A 25102-nucleotide genomic window follows, 5' to 3' on the forward strand; every position below is an offset into this window, starting at 1 on the left:
AAAAAAAAAAAAAAAAAGAATCTCTTGAGAAAAATAATCAGTAATTTCAGCTGTGTTATTGCCACTCTTTATGTAAATCAATTTTGCTACTTCATTTAAATACCATTTCATTGAACTATTTAAGGTACTATAGACAATGAAGATGATTAAACCTAGTATTTCTCACTTTTCCAATCTAAAAATGTAGTTCATATATAATCGATTGCCTCATGCACATTGCCTGAAAAAATAACTTCACTGCATTATATTTAGAAAAGTAGTAGTCATATTCAGTAGTGTTATAGATATGAATGAACTACCTGGGGCTGGACTTAGGAATGGGGATTTATATTTGATTAAATAAGGAATTAGTGTCAGAAGTTGTGGATAGTAATATTTGGGTAACTATTTGCACAAGCTATGCCTGCTACCCATTTCTGTTGAGTCAATTCCAATCATGGTGGATTGATGTGTTACAGAGTGGAATTGAGATCCACAGGGTTTCTCGACTGTAATCTTTATGGGAAGGAGCCCTGGTGGCCAGTAGTTAAGCACTCAGTTGCTAAGCAAAAGGTTGCCAGTTCTAACCTACCAGCTATTCTGTGGGAGAAAGATGTGACAGTCTGCTTCCATAAAGATTTATAGCCTTGAAAACCTTATGGGACAGTTCTACTCCATCCTGTAGTGTTGCTATGAGTCAGAATCAACTTGACAGAAATGGGTTTTGGATTTTTCAGGGGCTCTGTGCAAGAAAAGACTCAAAGCCTTTTCAGTGATTTAAAAGCTACAAGTGCAGCAAGTGAAGGAGATTATGATGAAGAATTTGTTGTGAATAGGATTTGCTTCAATCATTTCAAAGAGAAGGCAAATTTCCTAACATTAAAGGACAAGTATGAGTTGTCTGTAAATTGGATGTTCATAACCCAGGGACTGTCTGTAGTTAAGTACAAGTTGTTTGTGCCACTCAGGGACCTAATTTTAAGAATTATATTTCCTCTTTGTATCCTTGACTTAATATATAGTGCCTAAGGCATTTGACTGCTAATCTGAAGGCTGGCGGTTCAAACCCACCAGGCACTCCTTGGAAGGAAGACTGTGTAATCTATCTCTGTAGGGATACCACCTCAGAAACCCAAGGAGGGGTCACTATGAGTTGGAATCAACTTGACGGCAGTGAGGGTTTTTACTTTATTTTTTTAATTGTAGAATATAAAATTGATGGTTATTTTGTACCCTATAATGTTCTATTTCTTTACTATAAATACTAGACAATTCTCAGTGAAGATTTAAGTTCCAGTGCTTAACATCTATATGACCTTGGACAAGTTACTTCATCTCTGTAAATATTGGTTTTCTTATGTGTAAAATGAAGGTAATAATAGTACTGGCATAGTGCTGAAGGCATTTGACTGCTAACCAGAAAGGGGGTGGTTCAAATCCACCAGCCACTCCTCAGAAGGAAGATGGGGCAATCTACTTCCGTAGTGATACTGCCTCAGAATCCAAGGAGGGATCACTGTGAGTTGCAGTGAGGCCTCTCCTTCAGAAGAATAACATAGGTGTTAAATATAAAATGTCCATATGTCTATATGCAAAATCCATCTGTTGTCAGACAATATTCTGAGGAGGGACTACAGAACAATTTCAATTAGCAGAGTTAGAAACTGATGTGAGCAGAGAGATCACAATGAAGTGCGCAGAGAGACAGGGAGATGCAGCAACAGGGTCACAGGCGGGATTTTACTGAATAGTTTCCATGGAAATCAGCTAAGGTATTGGTCAAGGTTATAGCTAAGCAAGACCTCAGAGAGCCAGACACACAAACAACGTGATGTAAGAAGATACATTTCAGACCCAAGATTAATAAAATAATTTTTAGTTACAGAAGAAGGTTAAAATCAGCTGAAAAAATTCCCTTAACCACATTGGTTGTCAGCAACTCCTTAGTGAAGAAAAACTGGAGATGAGATCAGAGCTACCGCACACTCTTTATACCACTTCCAACTGCTACTTGTAAGGTGATACATACAAGAATCAGAACACAGAGAGGCATACACTTCCCAAACCTCATGAGAGGAAAGAAGTCTGTGTCCTTCAGAAATCTGAGAAAACTGTGAAAAATTTGAAATTAGCTACAGAAATTTCAATTTTGAAGCATAAATAATGATGCTATTTATTCTTAATCCATGAATATAAAAATAAATATAAAAGAATCAAATATGCATTAGGTATTGGACAAGAATTGCCAGGTATGAAATGAGAGAGAAGCAAACATACTCACACAAGCATTCTCTGACTTCTGGATTTCATTGACTATTAAAGGCCAGCAAATTCCTCCTCTCCCCTAGTCTTCAAATAGTGATAGAAGGTTGCCAGATTCTTATTTTACCAAGCAATGACATTGAAAAACAATCACAAAACATCATTTACTACTCTGATCATTTCATGAAAGAATGCATGAAAGAACAAACTGATCCCAAAAACACAGGACAGACATGACCTCAGGGAGAAAATGGTTTATGAAAAAACTCACTATTCTGTCCCTATTTTCCTCAATTTAGTGCTGATACACAACAAACTCTTCATGGAACAGAGTTCGTTCGTGGACCAAGACGTCAGAGCCACTGCTCCAATGCATTCTGGTGGCCCAGGATCTTGGATAATGGTAGTACACCAACAACTGAAACATTTTAATTATATTACTCCTATGAAAATGTAGATGAGGTTCTTTTTACAAAATGTGGGACAAGGTGGCCTCAATAAATCCACTATCAATTTTTAACAAATCTTAATATTTTCAAATATGCATATATATATGTTAATATATATAAATACATTTTTGGCCTGGAATAAAACTCACTCCCAGGGGCTGACTCTCAGCCTAATAGTAAACAAGGTGTACATGCAGGCCACTCAACCCAGGGTGACACACCCACGGACTCTATGGAGATGCATCCCTTGGAGCAATCAACCACGGGGTATCAGAGGGGCAACATTCACACGGAGGAAATGCAGGCCACACAGGAGTGCATAACTATGAGGGGCACCGGGGGCAGGGGAGGTAGAGGTGGAGACTGGGTTAGGGTTGGAGATAGTAAATGGGGAGTAAATTAAATGTACATGAAATGTTGAATGTAAAACAAACTCTGTTCTAAAAACTTGCATCTAAAGCACAATTAAAAAGAAAACCACATTCACTCAGTCCTCACTCACAAAACAACTTCCTAAGGCAGACTCGACATCACACAACAAGTGAGACACTTATAATCAACCCCTGAAAGAAATGACATTAGATAAGTGATATTCTTTAACTTAGATATAGATATCTATATCTATTGTTGTTGTTGTTATGTGCTGTTGAGTCAGACCTGACTCATAGCGACCCCTCCTTGGGTTTCTGAGGCAGCATCGCTACAGAAGTAGATTGCCCCATCTTCCTTCTGAGGAGTGGCTGGTGAGTTTGAACCACCAGCCTTCTAGTTAGCAGTCAAGTGCCCTAGGCACTATGCTACTATCTCTCTCTATATATATGTCTCAATATTGACCTTACCTGGCTATTAGAGTTAAGATTCAGACATACTACAAATAATGTAACCAAACCCTTTACTTAATATATTTTTTTATATCATTATAACAATCAACTGTGATTTTTGTTATCATCATTCTCCTTTCTAGACACTAAACCCCTTGAAGGAATGCACTAGTTTCCCTTACCTTGGTACCCTTACAACTATAGCAACATTTGACATACTGTGAGTCCTATAAATATTTGTTGATAATTGAGTGAAATTGTGGGGCCTGTGTTATATCTCCTAAAATAAAATTATATATACAAATTCCTGCTACTAATTTATGGTTTATTGATGGAAATAATATTTGAATCTGTCTTTCAACATTCATTTATTCGTTCTTCAGACATATGTGAAACGCTGACTGGCAGTGCTATGCTAATTGCTGAAGATAGTAGAAATGAGCAGGAGGTGGTCCCTGCCCTGGAGGATGTCAAGAAGAGTTCTGTTCTAGAGCTCACATGATCCTTTTAGCAGTATCTTACAGAAGTATATGTAATTTCTTACATGATATAAATATCATTAGTCCAATCATTGTAAATCTCAACAGAGTAAACATTGATATGTTTTCCCTAGTGAGCATAGAACATCATGAGTAGCAATACCAACTATATTTATGTGATATTCGTCCTCTCTAACCGATTACAGCCACTATACCCATTACCGTACAGTTTGCTTAAATTGGAGCCATAGCCTTATCCACTTTAAATGATAAAAATAAATCTACTTACTATTGCAAGTCTTGTTGTATTTGCTGTTCTCCTGTGCAAACCCTTCCAACCGGCACTGGAAACGATGCTGCCAAAATTCTTGAAACCAAGGATTTCGGAGGTTTGTTTCTGGCCGAAGCTTCAGATAGTAATCATCAAACCACTTGACATCAGGTGATTGGAGCTTGATTGTGATTCCACCCACAGCTTCTCGCTGATACCCATCTGTCACATCATACCTGTCAGCCCAGCCATCACTGTGGGGAAACAAAACATCCCTCAGCTCATACCTGATTTTTTCTAAGCAAATGAAGTAATTTGCTTTCCTTTTGAGAAGACGAGTGATTAAATGGTTACTTCTATAGTTAGACATTCTACCTATGTGATAATTGAGATAGCAACTTGTTATAATAAAAAGTGCAATAACACACACTTTGACTCTAAGAGTACTAGAAGGCACTGCCCTCACATATCCTGCATTGCAAGGAATAAACTAGTGATTTGGGTGTAACTTTACTGGAGGCAAAACACATTATATGCATAACTGCAGAATACCACCATTCTCACTATTTACTGATACTTTTACACCTATGACAATTTGACTTTATACACTTTTCCTCTACTTTATATTAACCATTATAATGATCATAAAAATAAGATGACCTAGCATTAATTTAACCAGACTAAAACATAATATTTACTATTATTTGTATTTTACAAGGAAATTATAAAAAGGTTAAAAAAATTCTATACAAACTACAGAAGATTGTTATTCTATTAAATGTTAATTTTCAGTGTCTCAAACCAAGATTTTTGTAGACTGTAGTTCATATTTTCTTTCCTATCACATGATACTTTTCAAATAAATTTAAAATATGCAATGTGAAATCACATTTTGCATTAGAGTGGTTGAAAGAACTGATTAAAATGAACAACAGCATATCAGACAAGGAGCTAATCTCTAAAACCTATAGAAAACTTTAACATTTCAACACAGAGACAAATAATCCAATTGTTAAATGGGCAGAGGACATGAACAGAAACTTCACCAAATAAAATATTCAGGCAGCCAATAAATATAGGATGAAATGTTTACGATTATCAGCCATTCCAAACCAAACCAAACTCACTGCCATTGAGTTGATTCTGACTCATAGTGACCCCATTGGGTTTCCAAGGCTGTGAATCTTTACAGAAAAACACTGTCTCATCTTTCTTCCACAGAGCATTTGGTGGGTTTGAACCAATGACCTTTTGATTTGAAGCCAAATGCCTTAACCACTACACCACCAGACATTAGCCATTAGAGAGATGCCCATCAAAACAGCAATGAAAAATCACCTCATTCCAGCACCAATAGCAAAGTTCAAAAAAACAGAAAACAACAAATGCTGGCAAGTGTATGGGGAGACTAGAAACCTCATACTGCTGGTGGGATTGTAAAATGGCACAAACACTACAGAAAATGGTAGAGTGCTTCCTTAAAATTTTGGAAATGTCATATGATCCAGCAATCCCACTACTAGGTACATATCTTAGAGAAATAAGAGCTGTGACACAAACAGATATTTGTACACACATTTTCATCACAGCAGTATTCACGATAGCAAAAAGGTGGAAGTAACTTAAGTGCCCATCAATGGATAAATGGATAAACCAACTTTAGTACATACACACAATGGAATACTATGCAATGTTAAAGAACAATGGTGAATCTGTGAAATATAACAAGAATGAACCTAGAGCTCATTATGCTCGGTGAAATTAGTCAATCACAAAAGAACAAATGTTGTATGAGACTATTATGGTAAACAGTTAAGAAAAAGCTTACAAACAAAAAGAAATATTATTTCATGGTTAGTTACCACTAACTGGAGGATAGACACATAATAACTTGTGTTAAAGGGAAGGAAGATATATGTTTTGTAGACTGGTTATTAAATTTTTAAAATGTGAAATTTATGTTAAAAATGAGCTATCAAAGATGATCATGACAAGGATCTTACTCAACGTTTCTGATCACCAAAATAATTTTAAAGTAACAGAGTTTGATACCAGAGATAGCACAGTGCCTAAAGCACTTGACTGCTAACCAGAAGGCTGGCATCTCAAACCCACCAGCCACTGCTCAGAAGGACCATGGGGTAATCTACTTCTGTAATGATACTGCCTCGGAAACCCAAGGAGGGGTCGCTATGAGTTGGGTTCTACTCAACGGCACATAACAACAACAGCAATACGTGAATGTAAGGGAGTAGGAAAAGTAATTGAAACTTATTCTGAAATATGTATAAGATACTACATTAGAAAGCACAAAGATATGAAAAATGTTTTTCACAAACTTGGGTACACTCTGGAACATCCAAGTAAAAGACTGATGCACACACCTTCTCTCACTCATTGGAATATAAACAGTTTTGTGCTCTACATTTGCTTTTTCCTTTGAAAAAATGCAAGTGCTCTCTAAGTAAAGGTAAAGGAAGTCAAGAGAAATTTTGTCAATAAAAAAAGTAACACTAACGAGGGAAGAGAAGGGATATAGAGGAAGTTGAGAGGAAAAAGAGAACAGAACGCAAAACAGGAGAGTGTTTGGAGTTGCCAGTGGAAGAGGTGAAAGAGTGAGGGCAGGTATTTATATTATAAATTGCTTATACTTAATTAATATCCAGACATTTCCTTTTTATAAGAATACTGTTATTGGGTATAGGGTTAGCAGACAATGTTTCTACATGTGTATTTGTATGCGTTGCAAGAATATCCAAGTGTATAGTAGAGCTAACAAGGGGAAAATTTGTGGTGGTGTTTTGGCCATAGCCAGCAACCCTGAGGGAGCAAGTAGTTGGACCTGTGGGCTCAGGACCACGGTTGCAGGGGACAGCAAGCTCAACTGGCATACCATACTACACAAAAACACTGTTGTATATCCTAGTTTGGTAAGTAGCGACTGGGATCATAAGAGCTTTCAAGTGGCCATCTAGATGCAATGATGGGCCTCTCCTCCTCTAGAGCAAAGAAGAATAAAGAAAACCAAAGATGCATAGAAACAATTAGTCCAAGGAACAAGTAGACAATGTGATCCTCAGCCTATATGACCATGAGACCAGAAGAACTAGATGATGCCCGGCTACCACTGTCAACCACTCAGAAGGGGATTGGTGCAGGAGATCCTGGATAGAGTAGGAGAACAATGTGGAACAAAATTCAAAATCTTAAAAAAAAAAAAAAAAAAAAGACCAGTTTGGTGGTCTGATAGAGCCAGGTGAGACCCCAAAGACTATGGCCCCTAACCACCCTTCAGGTCTGGAATTGAATGAACTCCTGTGGCTTCCAGCCAAAGAACAGACAGGCATATGGGGTGAACATTTAAATCAGGTAGATACACTCATTGGAGCAATTAATTGTGGGAAAACAGAAGGGCAGTGTTTAGACATAGAGACAGCTTGGCAGGCAGGAGTGCATGGGAGGGAAGGATACAGGGAAGAGTGAACTATGGGGAGGAAGTGGGAAGAGAGAGCTATTACACTGGAGAATTACAGTCAATGTCATGAGATAAAATTGAACTACTGTATGGAAAATGTATTTGTTCTGTAAACTTTCACCCAAATCTCAATAAAAATTAAATACATAAATATTGTTATTGAATGCTGTTGAGTCAATTTCTACTCATCGCAACCCATTTAACAGAGTAGAACTGCCCATAGGATTGCTAGCTTATAATCTTTATGGGAGCACATAAACAGGTCTTTCATCTGCAGAGTTACTGGGGTGATTTTGAACCACCAACCTTCCAGTAAGCAGTAGAACATTTCACTACTGCTCCACCAGTGTTCCTTTAATATATTAATTTATATTATTAATTATTTATATTAATTTATCTTAATTCAAATGAATTTTTGTCCTTTAAAATTTTATGTAGACAAAGTGCATGCATGAATATTTTACATAAAAAACCAGTGCTAGGAAAAGCATTATGTAAACAATTAATTAAAATGATACAAAAATAATTTACTTTTTTTTTCCCCAGTATGCTATGCTATAAATTGATCATTGGGAATTGTTTCAAATGTCATCAATTACTCATTAAGATACCATAGGGGCTTGAGATGACTTGAGATATTTCCTAAGGTAACAATGGGAAAAAGAAGAGATCAAAAAATAAGCAAACATAAGATTTTTTGTTTGTTTGATGTAAGGCATCCTTAAGAAGAATGTACTTCGTTAAAAATTATGTATGGCAAAGTTTCAAAAACTTTTATGGCATGTCGGGAAAAAAATACAGTGTTGAATTAGGGTACTTCACACATTATCTTCCCTCAAATTTCTCATTTGCAGTTCTAGAAGATTTTATTTAAAGCTGACAAGTTGAAATGAAGTGGGCTTATTTGTCTCCTTTTCTCACTATGTTTTGGAAGGTTTATTATATTACTGATATGAGAGTGTAGGTCTCATTGGTGCTCAAGGAGATGCATGGGTGTGCTGCAAATGGGACAGGAAGCTCTCATTGTCAAGCTAAGCCCCATTCTCTAAAGGAAGTGGAATTTAAATTTCTCCTTTTGTTAATGTAACTCTTATGTAATACTATGATTACTTATATTACATAAGAAATTTAAGATTTTAATGGGTCTAATTTACCTTTCACAATTCATTCACTGAATTTAAGAAGGATTGTAAAAACCTTGACTTTATAAACTTTCTTGCAGGTAACAGTTCATTAAAAAAAATGTGTCAGGTCCAGAGAGTGTTAATTTACTCATTTCTCAACATACTCTCTTTCAATATTTCCCATATATTAAATCTCTTAATATTTGAGGATTTAGAAAAATATGATGTTTTATTAGTAGGCTTACAAGTTAGGATAGTGAGTTTAAAATCTTTTGTTCCAAACACTCCCCCACTTCAACAGCAAAGTAAAAATCATAAGGGAGCTTGCGTGTCAACAGAAAATTCTAGTATCTCATGTAACAAAACAAGATCATTCTATTTAAACTTACTGGAGAACACCTGTCATGAAAGTCCCCAAAAAAATCATTTCATGCAGGCTAAATTAGATGCTATGTGGCCTTAAACTATTAAATAATTAATATTTTCATAAAAATGTGATTTTAAGATTATCTGTTAAGGTGGTAGGACATTCTAAGTAAGGGTAATAAATCTACAAGAAAAAAGAAATGCTAAGAAAAATGAGCCTACCTTTCCAGCATCTAATAGTTTTCATTACACTGACATAGTGGAGTTTCAAGATTCTGGCTCCCCTTTCACATCTTTGGGTGACTTATATTTTATGAAAAAAGAGAAACAATGAGGAGGAAGACTGGGAAAGAAAGTAACATTTACTGAACACCTACCACAATTAAGGAACTCTTCTAAGTTCTCTCTTTGTTCTCTCTTATGTTCACTTTTTTTTTAAATCTCTTCATAATCTGCTTCGTTCTTTTTCCTCTACTTCATTGATATATATGCATATTATTAACTTGAATATTGTTTTTGCCAGGCGTCCACTCTTTCTTTGGCCAAGAAATAGTAACTTGAACATTTGAAATAGGAAAAACATTCTTAACTTAACTTGGCTTAAGTAAAGGAGGATTCTTTATCTGTGATGAACACTCAAATGCCTTAGGCATTATACCACCAGAGCTCCCAGTAGGATTTTATGTTCTTTAAATCTTCCCCACAGAACACCTTAAGAACATGCTCATTTAGTAAAAATGTACTTTTATTTTCTTCCCAAAACTGCATTAACAAAACAATTACTCTTGTTCTGTAATCTTTCCTTTTCTCAACCTTCAGTTCACATTTATACTAGTAATTAGCAACTTATGAAAGTTCTAAGTCTTTTCTCTTTTCAACAGAAGGTTTAGACTCAAAATCAAATTGATTCTGGAATTCTCCAGCTAAAATTCTTCTACATCTTCATAATATTCCTTCTTTCCTCCAACAACATGTATTAAATATTTAACGACCTTAGACTAAATTAATTTGTGGCAATGAACAGTTCCAATATTTCAGTGGTTTAGTAAACAAGTTTCTCTCTCACTCAACCTTTATGTTCACTGCAGATGGCCTATACTTCTGTTTCGTCTCATCTTTGTTCTGAGACCCAGGCTGAAGAGCAGCCTCTTCTCAGAGACTATTAATCTTACAGAAAGGAAAACACAGAGCATGGCGGAACTCTGCAATGGTTCTTAAAGATTCTGCCTAGAAGTGATATGTGCCATTTCTTATTTTTATGGGAAATAAGGGCTAAAGGATAATTGTTATATTTTATGGAAGAAGACTAGTGATATTAAGACTCCATGGCAAACAAAGAAGAGAAGTAGATTTTGGGATGAGTACATTTTGGGATATGTGATAATCATAGTCCTTTTTGCATGCTAACATTTATTTTCTCCTGGATATCTACATACTGTCTACACATACCCCTTGTTTAAATGTTAAAAATTATACAGGATTAAGGTTTACAGATTATCTCAAGGTAATAGCTTTAGGAGTTCACCAGTTTCTGTGTAATTCCATGGCATTCCAAACATTCCGTAATGGTAGCTGGACACCATGCACTTTGTCTGGTGTCACGGCAGAGGTGGCAGTTGTTTGTGAAGGCAGTTAGTTACATGTTACATGTTGCATTTCCTTCTCCTATTTCTGATTCTCCTTCTTCCTTTCTTGGTCCGGGTGAATAGAGATCAATTTGCTCCGGGTGAATAGAGATCAATTTGCTGTATCTTGGATGGCTGCTTGCAAGCTTTTAAAGTCCCAGGGACTATGCATTGAAAGCTTAAATTAAAATATTCTTTGAAGTTGTTTTAAAACCAAATAATACTTTAGTTTAACTAGTAAAGGATGTCTGCTTTGTGCACTGTGCTCTTTTCAGAACTATTTATGGGATCAAATTGACAACAACTTGAAAGATTAAATAGGAAACTTAAGGGACAGTGAGTTTATGTTAATGAGGGAGCAACAATTTGAAAAAGGAGGTTGAGAACCTGTGAACAACTTGAAAAATTTAACCAACATCATAGAATTACATTTTCAATTGTTATGTTATGCTATGTATATTCTCAACACCATCAATTTTTTTAATAAAATAATACAAATTAACAATTTTCTTCTCTGTGGGTCCCTGTAGCTTATTAACCTACTATAATCTATTATATTTATATTTTTATATGGTGAACAATAGCTGTTGTCATTAAAAGATGGAGAAAAAATACAATTACATAATTTTAAAGACCTAACACACTATACAAGTAATATAATATAATCCTTTACCTTTAGAATTATTATTTTTATCAACCATCATAATTAAATTACTGATAAATAAAGCAGACTAATAAGTATCAAATAATTACTGTGATATTTACAACTGATAGTTTCAATATCAGGTTTGTTCTTGCTACAGTGTGGAAGTTCCTAAGGGCTATTTGCTGGCAAAAATACAAACAGAAGAATCACCACCACCACCACGACCAAAAAAAAAACTCTTGAAAAGTTGTGAGAAAAAGAGTTCAAGAATCATTGGGTGTTACAATAGAGATGCTCAATAATTTAAAAATTTGTCTCCTTTATCAAAATCTACATCTGTAATATACAGACAATATATTCTTTCTTTCCTTTCCTCATTTCCTATTAATACATCTGTTTCAAAGTATTGCTAAAAAAAAATTATATATAGCACTGAAAATTACACTGGGAGATACTTTGGTAGCAGTCTGCATGTTCTATTTATTCTAATTCATTAATTAAGTAAGTAATTTGAATATCTCTTCTGTGCCAGACATTGTGGTAGATTCCAATTCATCCCCTCAAGAGGCCAGCACTCCATTAGGCAGGATCTAATGGTTGAATGGGTCTTGCAGTCCACTGGGTGTTCTTCTTTCATCCTTTAGGCTGAATATCCCCTCTCCTCTTTATTCCTCTTTCCATAAACAGTGTAACTCATTAGGTTTCCAGTCACTGAATCATCACTTGCTGAAAATCACATCCTTCTCCTGCCTCCCTGTTATTCCCAAATCAATTTGATTAGTATTCTGAGTGTTTCCACATTCTTAGTTATTGTATTTACTATCTCTTGATTAATTTACATGGAAGGCTAATCACATACAGTGGGTGTGTATTTTACTAGTTGAACTCTCAGATGGCAACATAACTTTATTTACTATAACTCCATAGAGTTCTTGGGAAGCATCTCACTGTGCCACCTGCCACTGCAAATGACATAAACACATCATCACAAAGTCTACTTCAAAATGAGGCATGTGTATGAATGACTATTCCCAGAAATAGACCAAAACAAGGAAACTATTCCGATGGAGTTGATTCAGACTCATGGCGGCCCCATGTGTTACAGAGTAGAACTGCTCCATAGGATTTTCATGGCTATAACCTTTTGGATGAGTCGGGGCCGACTCGACGGCACATAACAACAACAACAACAACCTTTTGGAAGAGGCATTTCTTTTGAGGAACTTCTGGTGGTTCAAACCATCAACCTTTCAGTTTGTTGCTGAGCACTTAAGTTTTTACACCACCCAGGAACCCATTCTGAGAATTTAGCAGTCATTAAATGGGTAATGTTGAGGCATAGGTGAATGTGTATGTAGATGTGCGTGTGCCATGCACACACAGATTTCTCATTCACAGAAATCTTTAGTCCTGCTTATCATGGTGATATTGGTACTACAGGGACCAACCACACATCATGTTGTATATTGGAGACATAGTACATTACTTCTTGTTCCTCAAATATGTTACACCTTCACACCTTCCACTCTCTGCACAGAGTGTCATCCCCTCAACTCCTCATGTTTCCTGTTTGATAACATCCAATTCATCTGCATCAAGAAGACATACTTAGCTTCAGTATAACTAACGGGAAACCTTTCTTAAGCTCCCATGGGCTCCTCTCTGCTTCTAAAATACTGTGGCATTTGTACTTGTATTCAGTGAGCAGGTATTGGTTCATTATTGTTCTAAACGTGGGAATACAGTGGTTAATGAGACAGATAAAATTCTCGGTTTCATGAAAGCAACATTGTGATGCATTCAGCTTTTGAATTTCTCATTATATTTAAGATAAATACATTATGTTTCTCCCACATAGACTATGAATTCTATGTTTTGGCCACCTTTGTATCCTATTATCCATTATAATGCCTGGAACACAGTAAGCACTCAAGGAACATTTAATATAAATTATTAGAAAATTAGATTTTAAATGGCAAACTTTGAATTAAACAGTTCTTTCAAGATAACTGCTTTTATTTTTATTAGTTAAGAAAATAATATTGCTGAATATGTCTTATAAAATGACTTGGAAAAGTTGAATTGATCCTTCTTTCAGAGTGGTCCTCTCTAGTCTCTACCTGATGCAAATAAGGTTAATGAGTGCATTCATTAGGACTTATCCCAGCTTTTCTTCCTCCCCAAAAAAAAAAAAAATCTGTTCACATCCCACATAATTGTTATGGAAACTGCTGTTCTACCCACATGTAATTGTCGTCATGCCAAATCTCTTACCAATAGCATTTTAACAGATATTTTAGGATTTATTTTTCAAATAGTGGGAGTCTACTGACTGCCTGGCTGTCTTCATATAATACTCCTTCCTTTTTTTTTTCTCCCTGGATGAGTAGGAGGTCTTAGAATTTCTAAATAATAGTGAAAATCAAAGACAGATATTGAGACTTTAAGTCAAAGTTCTTATGAATATACACTAGTCAACACTAATGAATTAATTCCAAAACAAAACATAATGTAGACTTAAAAAAAAAAAAAGAATGTAGTTATTTATGAAAAATCAATTTACTTCTGAGGTTTTCCTGTTTTCAAGGCTTTAACAAGAATAAAGTAGATGCGGATTACAGTATATCAGAACATTCAAAAGAAGGAAAGAAAGAACCTTAAGTTTGGTATGTTTGTAGTGTCAGGCAGGTAATTTCCAATGTTTCACTTTTCCTAATTCTGTACTGGCTCTTGAAGTAATGATTAAAGCATTTATAGCTGAAGAAACTGAGGCTCAAAGGGATTAAGTAAATGATACGAATTCCCAAAGCAAATACTTTGTTTTTGTTAGTTACCATAGATTCTGACTTAGGGAGATCTCGTGTGTGCAGAGTAGAACTGTGTTCTGTAGGGTTTCCAAGTCTGTGACCTTTCAGAAACAGGTTGCCAGGCCTGTCTTTTCTGTCGCTTTTCAGTGGGTTAAGCTGCAAACCTTTTAGTTAGTAGTTAAGCACTTAACCATTTGTACTACCCAGAGAACCTACAACAAATATACCAAACCCAAACTCACTGCCATTGAGTCGATTCCAACTCAGAGTGACCCCTATTGGGTTTCTGAGGTGGTAAATCTTTCCAGAAGTAGATTGCCTTATCTTCCTTCCATGGAGCAGCTGGTGGGTTTGAACCGCCAGCCTTCTGGGTAGAAGTCAAATGCCTTAGGCACTACACCACCAGAGCTCCTTATACCAAAAATAGACAGGCTTTAAACATAAATTTTTCTAATTCCAAAGCACTAGCACTTTCTGCACTTCATAGAGCTTTCTGAGTAATGACATACAGTGATGATGGCGCTGGAAGATGGCTGTATTAAAAGACAGCAGCAGAATACAGGGTTGTGAATCTGTAGGCAGAATTCTGAGATGGCATCCAAGAGTCCTATGCTCTGGTGTGCTTACATCTTCTCCTACTTATTCAATCAAACACTAATGTAGGTGGCTTCTGAAATCTTCATAAAAGTCACATCTTTCTCCTACAAAATGATGAATGTAGTCTCCCCAAAATTCGTTTTCAGCAATAGGTTTGTTCCCTCTGATAAAGGTCACCAGGGACTTCATAGTTTTTGATCTAATATATTTCTTGATCTCCCCCTGCAGTATTTGACATTATTCTATTATTTAGAAAAATCTAGTGAGTAACTATCCACACACTAAGTGGTCTACATACTTCAACAAATGAGGAATAACAAGAAAAAATCTCATCCCCTACCCACTCTTTACAGTACCAGCAGGCAAATGAAAACTTACTAGAATGGTAACAATCCACATGCATTTTGTGTTTGCTCTCCCTCAGACATTGTTCTAATCACTTTATGTATATGTTTATTCCGCCAGGTATAATACATGTTATATGATCATATAAGATAGGTACTTTTACATGCTTACATTACACATGAAGAACTGCAGCTTGGAAAGCAGGAAATTGCCCAGAGTTATTCAGGTTTCAAACTCAACTCTAGATACATGTAGAAATTAAAACTGAGCCAGCACAACCTATGAAATGTAGTCTTATATTCAAATCTGTATCCAAAATTATCTAATGTTTACATGAAATTGTGGACAGGAAAGACTCAATTTATTTCCTGTTTTCAAATCAACACACATACATACAAACCTTGGAATTATTTTCTTTCTTTCCTCTAAGTCTTAAGCAGAGAATTCCCTAAAACCACTTGTCTGGTTACCTAATACTGCTTTGACAAGAATATATCACAAATGGGATGGCTTGAACAAACAAGATTTTATTCTCTTACAGTCTGAAGACTTTAAATCTGAGTTCAAAGTGCCAGACTCTAGAGGCTGGGTGAAAACCCCTCAACCTTGAGCTTCAGCTCTGCCTCCTGCTCCTGGCCCACTGAAGCTGGAAGCCTTTCTTCACTCAGCTGCTGGCTGCTGAGGCTGATAAGCCCAAGGTTGACAAGTAAAAGGGCACAGTTCCAATGTTACCAAACCATATGGCAGGCCATTAATTCAAGTCCATTGAAAGTCCCAAGGTTGGCAGAGCATGGCAGGCTTCTGAACAACGACATTCAGGGTCCAAGTGTACCATAAGCTAGAGGCCATTCCCAAAGCTGTTTCTAATATACAGGAAGCAGACCACATCCCTAAAGCAGCTACTCAGCCACTCAACCAGGCCCAGCCAAGTTGACACACAACCTTAACTACCACATCACTGTATCCATCTTCTTATAAAAATGCCTATATCTGTAATGTTATACATTGTAATACAATGTTAGAATACAAAGTTATTAAGTGTCTCTCTATTCACTAGGATAAGAGTTATTAGAAGATGCTCAAGAGGCCTTAATTTCTGTACTAAACACAGAATAGACTCCTCAATTCACATTCTACTTTGAGGCAACATGTTTTTCCTCGACAAAATATTCCCATGACACCCACTGAAACCAAGAATGTTGTTAACCACTATTGTTAACACCCCTCATAACAACCAGGCATGGTTTACCAATTATCATTTATAGCTGCAGAAGGTCAATAAATAAATAAAAAATAGACTAGATTTGAGATTAAAATAGTCATTTTACAAGAAGCTAGCCAAAAGCCAAAAGCCAGAAGCCTGAAAAATTTAGTTGCAACAGGCCCAATAATTAATTCAAATAGACTAAAAGGTTGAAAAGTCTACTTTCGTAGTGATACTGCCTCAGAAACCCAAGAAGAGGTCGCTATGAGTCGGGTCTGACTTGATGGCACATAACAGCAACAACAAAAACGTAAGTTACATGTTAGGAAACCAATAGCTACTCTCATTTGTAAATATGATGGATCGGGCAAACTCTTAACTAGACAAAGAAATACAAAGGCTAGATACATCTTTTAAAATCTGTTTAAGCCATCAGAGAGCAACCTAATTACCAGAACTTCAGGGACCAAATTCCTGCAGTTAAAACAGAACAAAACAAAACATTTTGGGGTAAGCATTTCACATTCAGGTATGTGTCACTTTATTAAGAAGCAAGGGCAAGAGGCTAAAAAGCTGAGGTCAAAGCACTAGATGCTCAAAACATTTGTTCTCCTTCTGTATTAATAGGAACCAGAGGAAAATAGGAGCGCTGGTGGCGCAGTGCCTAAGGCATTTGACTGCTAACCAGAGGCTGGTAGTTCAAACCCACCAGCCACTCCTCAGAAGGAAGGTTGGGCAATCTGCTTCCGTAGTGATACCCCCTCAGAAACCCAAGGAGGGGTCACTATGAGTTGGATCTGACTCAATGGCAGTGGGTGGATTTAGGGGAAAAAAAAACAAACAAACTTGAACTTCTGGGCTACTCTGACAGCCAAAATCGTATCAGCAAATATCTAGAAGAGAAGAGAAGCCTAGAAATTTGAGCCAGAAGTTTGGTGCAATTTTATCCCTTGAGATATTTGACAATTTTTAGGAAGTTTTCAAGAAGCAGCGGCTAAGAAGTTGAAAAGAAGAGAGTGTCACACTGGCTTCAAGGGAAAAGAACTGGAAAAGTCCTGGTCAAGAGATTACCTTAAAGGCTACAACTTAGTTACAAGGCCAAACCAGAAAGAGATAGACCCCAACAAAAATGAGACCCAGTGTTAAACATACACATTCATAATGTAAGGATGCAAGTTATACACTCTAGAGTAATGGCTAAACACTCATAACATTAAGTAACCAATAAAATGAGAAAATGAAATAGTAAAATCTACTTGATTAATCAAAAAAAAAAATTAGAAAAAATTATATTTATAGAAAGTAGTATTTGTTAATACAGAAAATAAAAAAGTAAGTTTATTTAAGCTTAAATACATCAATAATTACATTAAATCTAAAAGAATATTTTAATTAAAATAGACTGGATTAAAATAATAACTAAATGCTGCTCTCAAAGATAAATACTTTAAAAATGAGTATGCAAACACTAACCAATAGAAAGCTGATGTCTCAGATAAAGAAGACTGAGCAAATATCATTTATAAAGTAGATATTTCATAATTACAAGGATGTTATTCCAAAATAAATATTTGAGTTCTGTATTTGTTTTGCATATGTTCTGTATTTGTTTATGACTAATGGCAAAGACTCAAAATATATGAAGCAAAAGGGACAAATAAAAGAAAAAAATAGGCAAATAAATAATCTTACTGAAGATTTCAACACAGTCCTCACAGTAGCTATGGAAAAAGAACTCAGTAAGAAAAAAATGAGAGTAGATATTGGAAGGTTACAATCAACGAACTTGACTTAATTAGCATATTAAAAATATTGACTCCAGAACTTTAAAACTTGAATTCTTTGCAAGGACTGTCAAGCAAATGTCAAGTGTTATGATGTGCATAAGAGGAAATGTTCAGTGGTAGGGGATATTCACAGGAATGCAGATACTCAGACTAAGCTTCAAAGAAATGAAAGTATTTGAACTGAGTTTTGACGTATCTGTAAGTTTTGCATAGGTTGGGGAAAATATGAGATTTTCTAAGTAATTGAACCATCAGGAACATGGGTGGAGATTTTCATGGGATGTATGAGTCATGGTAAGAATCCCATTTTTACTTTTGTCTCCATGAAGTCCCAAACTTGCTCCAAAGTTTTTTGTACCATAATTACAACTATTTACCAAATGGTTCTATCTGGGTATCCTATCCTATCTGAGACTCCATACTCGATCTCATGATCATTTCTCCCTGGTTGGTTGCTCTGTGTGGACTTCTGCTCAACCTTGCACAATTCAAAGCTTGGGATCATTCTCTCATGTTCCTCACACATACAAGTAAGTGTAGTGCTTGGCATGTAATAGGAATTCTATAAATACTTTTGAGTCAATAAAAAGAAAGGTTTGAGAGTCCTATGTGACCATGTGGAAAGTTAAACACAGGAATGGATAGACTGAGTATGGAGAAATAGAACAGCTGGCCATAACAAGGGAAGTGGTTACCTTTATTTGTAAGAGAATCAGGCAGAATTTGGACGGTTAGGAACATCAGATGCTAAGAACTAGCTCTGGTTTCATTAACTCCTGGATAAAAACCCTGAGGTTAATTTTAACAAAGAACTCAGAAACTGTAATTATTAGGAAAAGTCAAAGTACTTTATCCTTCAGAGAAGTTATCAGCATTCCATAAAACTTAATGTCCTGAATTTTATTATAGCATTCTCATAAAATTCAGTCTATCTAATTCAGTGTTTTATTCTTCTAAATGATTGGCTTTATAATCATGAAGGGCTGGAGGCCTACTTGCAGCCTTCCCATAGGAATAGAGGGAGCTGCAAAATTCTCTGAAGAAAATGATTCATTTAATCTTATTTGTAAACTTAAATATTTATTTGGCACCTACAATATGCCTATCACACTCTTAGCAACCCTATAGGACAGAGCAGAACTGCCCTTAGGATTTTCAAGGCTGTAAACCTTTATGAAAGCAGACTGCAACATCTTTCTCCCACCGAGCGGCTGGTGGGTTGGAACCACTGACTTTCAGTTAGCAGCCTATGAGTAAGAATTGAATCAATAGCAATAGATTTGATTTTTGGCATATGCCTATGCTATCAATTGAGATACAATCACACGTAAGAAATCCTGCTCCTCTTCTCTCCTCCCCCACCAAGCCTCTAACAAAAAATCCAAACTTACTGTCATGAAGTCAATTCCAATTCATAGCAATCCCCACTCGGTTTTCCAAGGCTGAAATCTTTTACAGAAGCAGACTTTCTCATCTTTCTACCATGGAATGACTAGTGGGCTCGAACCACCAACCTTTTGGTTAACAGTTAAATGCCTTAACCACTACACCACCAGAGCACCTTTCCTCCTCCCCCCCAATACAAACTTGAAATTTCTTGGAGGCTGGGATTTGTTATCCTAGTTTTTTTATAAGCCAGAGCTTGACAAATAGTAAGCATTAGATTCATATTTGTTGAATTTATGGATGATAAAATTAAATATTAAACCATAAGTGGTATGATTTAGATATGCACAGGATGTTATAGGAAGTATAATAATAAGAATAATTACTTGTTGCCAAGTATAGTGTATTTCAGAATCAATTCTCAATTTTTTAAAAAATAAATTTTACAGTGCCTAAGTGAATGGAAAATAGTGCATCCTTCATTTAAGTGCTTCACTGTTTTTCAAGGTCCTAGAAAATCAAAGTCATCATGTTTAAAGTGACAAATTATGGCCTTGATAAACCAAAAGGTCTTCAAAAATTGAAATTAATTCATTTAATCAACACATATTTATGTGTGTACCAAGTACTGCACTTATAGTTTATTGTCAAACAAGGAACAAGACATGGTGACTTGGTTGAAAGAACTCAGAAACTATTCACCTAAAATTTTAGAAAAACAATTTGTATTTTAGAAATGAAAATAATCTCTTCTGATTACCTAACTGCTTGAAAAAAATACTCGAAAGCTTTGGAAGTAGAGTTAGAGTAGAGTAGAATTGGTTTAATAACATGTCCTGTAAATTAATAACAACTCTGTTAAATTCCTTTATTGCTGGGCAACTTGTAATTTCACATTTTTATTTATGTTAATGTCCAGTGCAGTTGACTTTACTATATGGATTTATATGAGTAAAAGGTTTGTATACATACACTTCATAACTTTTATGGAGTTTTATATTTTCAGCATTATCCAGAAACCCTGACTTACATTACAGCAGGTAGTGATTCTCTCCCAAAGAGCTCTGTTGATGCAGTGGTTAAAGCAATCAGCTACTAACCAAAAGGTCAGTGGTTTGAACCCACCAGCCCTCTGCAGGAGAAAAATTAAGCAGACTGCTTCTGTAAAGATCTACAGCATGGAAAACCTATCAGGCAGTTCTACTCTGTTATAGAGCTGTGACTATGAGTCACAATTGACTCAATGACAGTAGGTGTTTTGGGTTTTTCCTCCTACGTGCTTGTCCTCCAGTGTAGTAAACACATGTTATAACTCTAGAGGTAGGCCTGTGATGTCTCAGTCAATCAGAGAAATCTTTCTCTTTGCCACAGTTACTCATTTAGTATAACCTGGCCAATATAATTGTTGTGTTGTTATGTGCCGTCGAGTCAAACCCGACTCATAGCGACCCCTCCTTGGGTTTCCAAGGCAGTATCACTACGGAAGTAAGATTGCCCAACCTTCCTTCTGAGGAGTGGCTGGTGGGTTTGAACCGCCAGCTGTCTGGTTAGCAGGCAAGTGACTTACCCACTATGCTACCAGACCTCCCAATATAATTAGCACTTATATTTCTCCTGGCCTATTGAGAACCTTTGTTGAGAACTGGGGAACACAAATATTCTCCCTTTCCTCCTGGTCAGTGTTATATAAGCTTGTAAAGCTGGTGACTGCCACAGCAATTCTTCCACCATGAGAGAGAAAACAGTGTAAAGATGAAACTGAGATACAGTGATTCAAAAAGAAATGAAGTTAGGGTCCGGTCAAAACCATGCCTGAAACCTGATCACTTTGGCCTTTATAATTACCTGAACTAATAAGTCCTCTTTAATGCTGAAGATAGCCTACACTGAGTTGTTATTTGCAACAAAAATATTAAATGACTTAAGAGGATGTTAAATTGAGATGTGGTTATGAATTCATCATTGATAATAAGGCTGGATCTTTGTGTTTTTTGTTACTACATTAAACATGTAATTGGAAGGATGAGTCGTATTTCAGTGAATAATAAATTTGACAAGTTTTTATCTTAATGTTACATATTAGCACAAATCTTGGAATATTGCAACTAGTTTCAGACAATCAGTTATTCATAGTAATGCTGTACAAATTTCAAATTGTTGGAATTAAAATTTATAGTATTGATAAAGAAAATTATGATTCTTAACAAATTAAAAATCACAACATACAGAAGAACATAGACTTAAAATTACAAGCCTCATGACTTTTTATTAAATTTAGACTATCTTGACCTTTCCTCACTTTTTCATTATCTGCATGACACCATCAAAATTTGTGCATTCTTTTTAGTCTACTGGCCATCAATATTCATTTTCAGTGTTAGCAATCTTCACTTTCATTCAATACTTCAGCAATTGGCTCATTTTTACCTTCATAATAGCATTTATTTATTATCATTCAGCAAATATTCCCAGATGCTAGGCATTGAATTGGTACAAAACACCGCTTAGGACAAAGATGTATGTCATGCTATAGAAGTGAAGAAAAATATTAACAACAAAATCAAATAATAATTTTTAATTAGAAAGTGATTACTATAAGGGCAAGAAGTATAAAAACAAAGAATTGCCCCATGGGGTTTCTGAGGCGGTAATCTTTACAGGAGCAAACAGCCACATCTTTCTCTTCTTGAGTGGCTTGGTGGGTTCAAGCTGCCAGCCTTTCAGTTAGTAGCCAAGTGCTTAACCACTGCATCACCGGGGCTCCTTCAAAAAGTAGAAAGTAGGACAATGACGAAATATCAGAAGGTGACTTGACCTAGTCTGATAGCCAGGAAGACTTACTTTCTTTTTTTAAAAAAATACATTTTATTGAAATATAATTTATGTACAGTGAAATACACAAAAGTGACATGGGTCAATGCTTTGTGTGTGTGTGTGTGTGTGTGTGTGTAGTGTTCCTTCCCTTTCCTTCCCACCCCTGGTACAGGAAGCTTTTCTTGAAGAAGTGAACATTTAATGTGAGCTTTAAAAATGAATGGTATTTAACCAGGTAAAGAAATATGTCAATACAATTAACCAATTAAAGCAATATTTAAGAAGAAATATCCTATTTGAAACTCCTAAGATAGGAAGAAGGAGCTCTGGTGACATTGTGGTTAAAGCATCTGACTGCTAACCAAAAGACTGGTAGTTTGTACTCACCAGCTGCTCCACTGGAGAAAGATGAGGCAGTCTACTTCTGAAAAGATTTGGAAACCCTACAGGGCAGTTCTCCTCTGTCCTATAATGTTGTGATGAGTCAGAACTGACTGGATGGCAGTGGGAGTGGGAAGAAAGGAAGCATCATGAATAGTTTAAGAAAATATCAAAAGGCTGGGACAGAAAATAAACAAAGTAGGCTGATCATGATCATAGGAACCTTAGAGGTCACATTCAAATGAAACATCACTGAAGCATTTTAAGTAGGCTATAACAAATCTAATTTCATTCTTAGAAGTAACATACTATATACTAGTTAAAATATTAAAAATTACTGATAAGAGGTAATGGGAAAGATGCAAATTAAGATGCAATTACACTAATTCAAGATAGAGGTCAATGTGGCTTGGATGATGGCAATGGAAATGAAGAATGAAGAAATTTGAGAGATCTTTATTAATGGAACTGTGAGATTTGCTGACTGTTGGCTATGTAAAGAAAACTAGGATTGTATGACTTTCAAATCTCTTGCTTAAACAACCGGGGAGCTAATGAGACTATTCATTGAGATATGGTAAATAGCGAATGGCCAGTTTTGGGGGCAAAGATTATGAATTCTGTTTTAAATATGGGGACTTTCTAATATACAACTAGAGATCTTAGATGTACCAGTTTGGAGTGCCAAATATTTAGAGTTAAAGACATAAATCTGAGAATGATGAGTCAGGACTCTTTATTTAGATTGTAACAGAAATCAAAAACAAACTAGCATATGTGCTTAAAAACAAACAAACAAAAAAAAAACCTATCTTATCTATCTACCTACCCATCTGGATTTCATTGCCTTCTATTACTGGGAAGTATAATCATAGAGTTAGCATCATGTGTCACTATTTCCTGGACCTCAAATGTTCCTCACTCCCTTCAATTTAGAAATTCAGAAGGAAGCTAAATTGAATTGGATTGAAAACTAAGTGGAAGATGAGTAAATTGAGACAGCAGTGCTATTATTCCCAGGAATAACTGTTGCTGTCACTCAGCATCACCATGCAAAATTTATGTTATTCAAATTCAGTAGGTACAAGCTTTTGTACATTGATAATTACTGGTGACTGGAATGCAAAAGTTGGAAACAAAGAAGCAGCATTGGTAGTTGGAAAATATGGCCATGGTGATAGAAATGATACCAGAGATTTAATGACAGAATTTTCTAAGACCAATGACTTATTCAATACAAATACCTTTCTTTGGCAACATAAATGGTAACAACACATATGTACCTCACCAGCTGGTGTACACAGAAATAAAATCGAATATATCTGTGGAAGGGAGCTGGTGGTATAGTGCCTAAGGCATTTGACTGCTAACCAGAGGCTGGCAGTTCAAACCCACTAGCCACTCCTCATAAGGAAAACTGGGCAATCTACTTCCACAAAGATACCACCTCAGAAACCCAGGGAGGGGTTTCTATGAATCTAATCAACACAACAGCAGTGAGTTTGGTTCGGTATGGTTTTATATCTGTGGGAAGAGGTGATGGAGAAGCTTAGTAACTTCAGTCAAAACAAGACCAGGAGCTGACTGTAGAACAGACCATCAGTTCCTCATATGCAAATTCAAGTTGAAGCTGAAGGAAATCAAAACAAGTCCAGAAGAGCCAAAGTATGACTTTGAGTATATCCCAACTGAATTTAGAGATGATCTGAAGAATAGATTTGATGCATTGAACACCAATGACTGAAGACCAGATGATTTGTGGGATGATGTCAAGAACACAATATATAAAGAAAGCAAAAGGTCAGTAAGAAGATAGGAAAGGAAGAAAAGACAAAAGTGGATGTCAGAAGAAACTCTGAAATTTGTTCTTGAAAGGAGAGTAGGTAAAGCAAAAGGAAAAAATGAAATAAAAGTGTTGAACAGAAGATTTCAAAGGGCAGCTCAAGAAGACAAAGTAAAGTATTATAATGAAATGTGTAAAGACCTGGAATTAGAAAACCAAAAGTGAAGAACATGTTCAACTTTTCTCAAGCTGAAAGAACTGAAGAGAAAATTCAAGCCCCAAATTTCAATATTGAAAAATCCTATGGGAAAAATATTTAATGATGCAGGAAGCATCAAAAGAAGGAGGAATACACAGAATTGCTGTACCAAAAAGAATAGTCAATGTTCAACCATTTCAGGAGGTAGCATATGACCAAGAAGCAACAGTACTGAAGGAACAAATCCAAGATGTACTGAAGGAATTGATGAAAAACAAGGCTCTGGGAATTGACAAGAATAC

General features: G+C 35.9%; 1 protein-coding gene across 1 annotated transcript in view; it reads right to left on the minus strand.

The window, feature by feature from the left end:
- GRM5 (glutamate metabotropic receptor 5) overlaps nucleotides 1-25102 on the minus strand; it is a 676146-nt gene that overhangs the window by 168843 nt on the left and 482201 nt on the right. Inside the window, exon 3 of the mRNA XM_007956483.2 lies at nucleotides 4280-4515. Coding sequence (XP_007954674.2) covers nucleotides 4280-4515 — 236 coding nt within the window. The remainder of the gene's footprint in view (nucleotides 1-4279; nucleotides 4516-25102) is intronic.

This window comes from Orycteropus afer, unplaced genomic scaffold, assembly GCF_000298275.1.
Source record: "Orycteropus afer afer isolate SDZICR_OR568_19922 unplaced genomic scaffold, OryAfe1.0 scaffold00626, whole genome shotgun sequence".
Lineage (NCBI taxonomy): Eukaryota > Metazoa > Chordata > Mammalia > Tubulidentata > Orycteropodidae > Orycteropus > Orycteropus afer.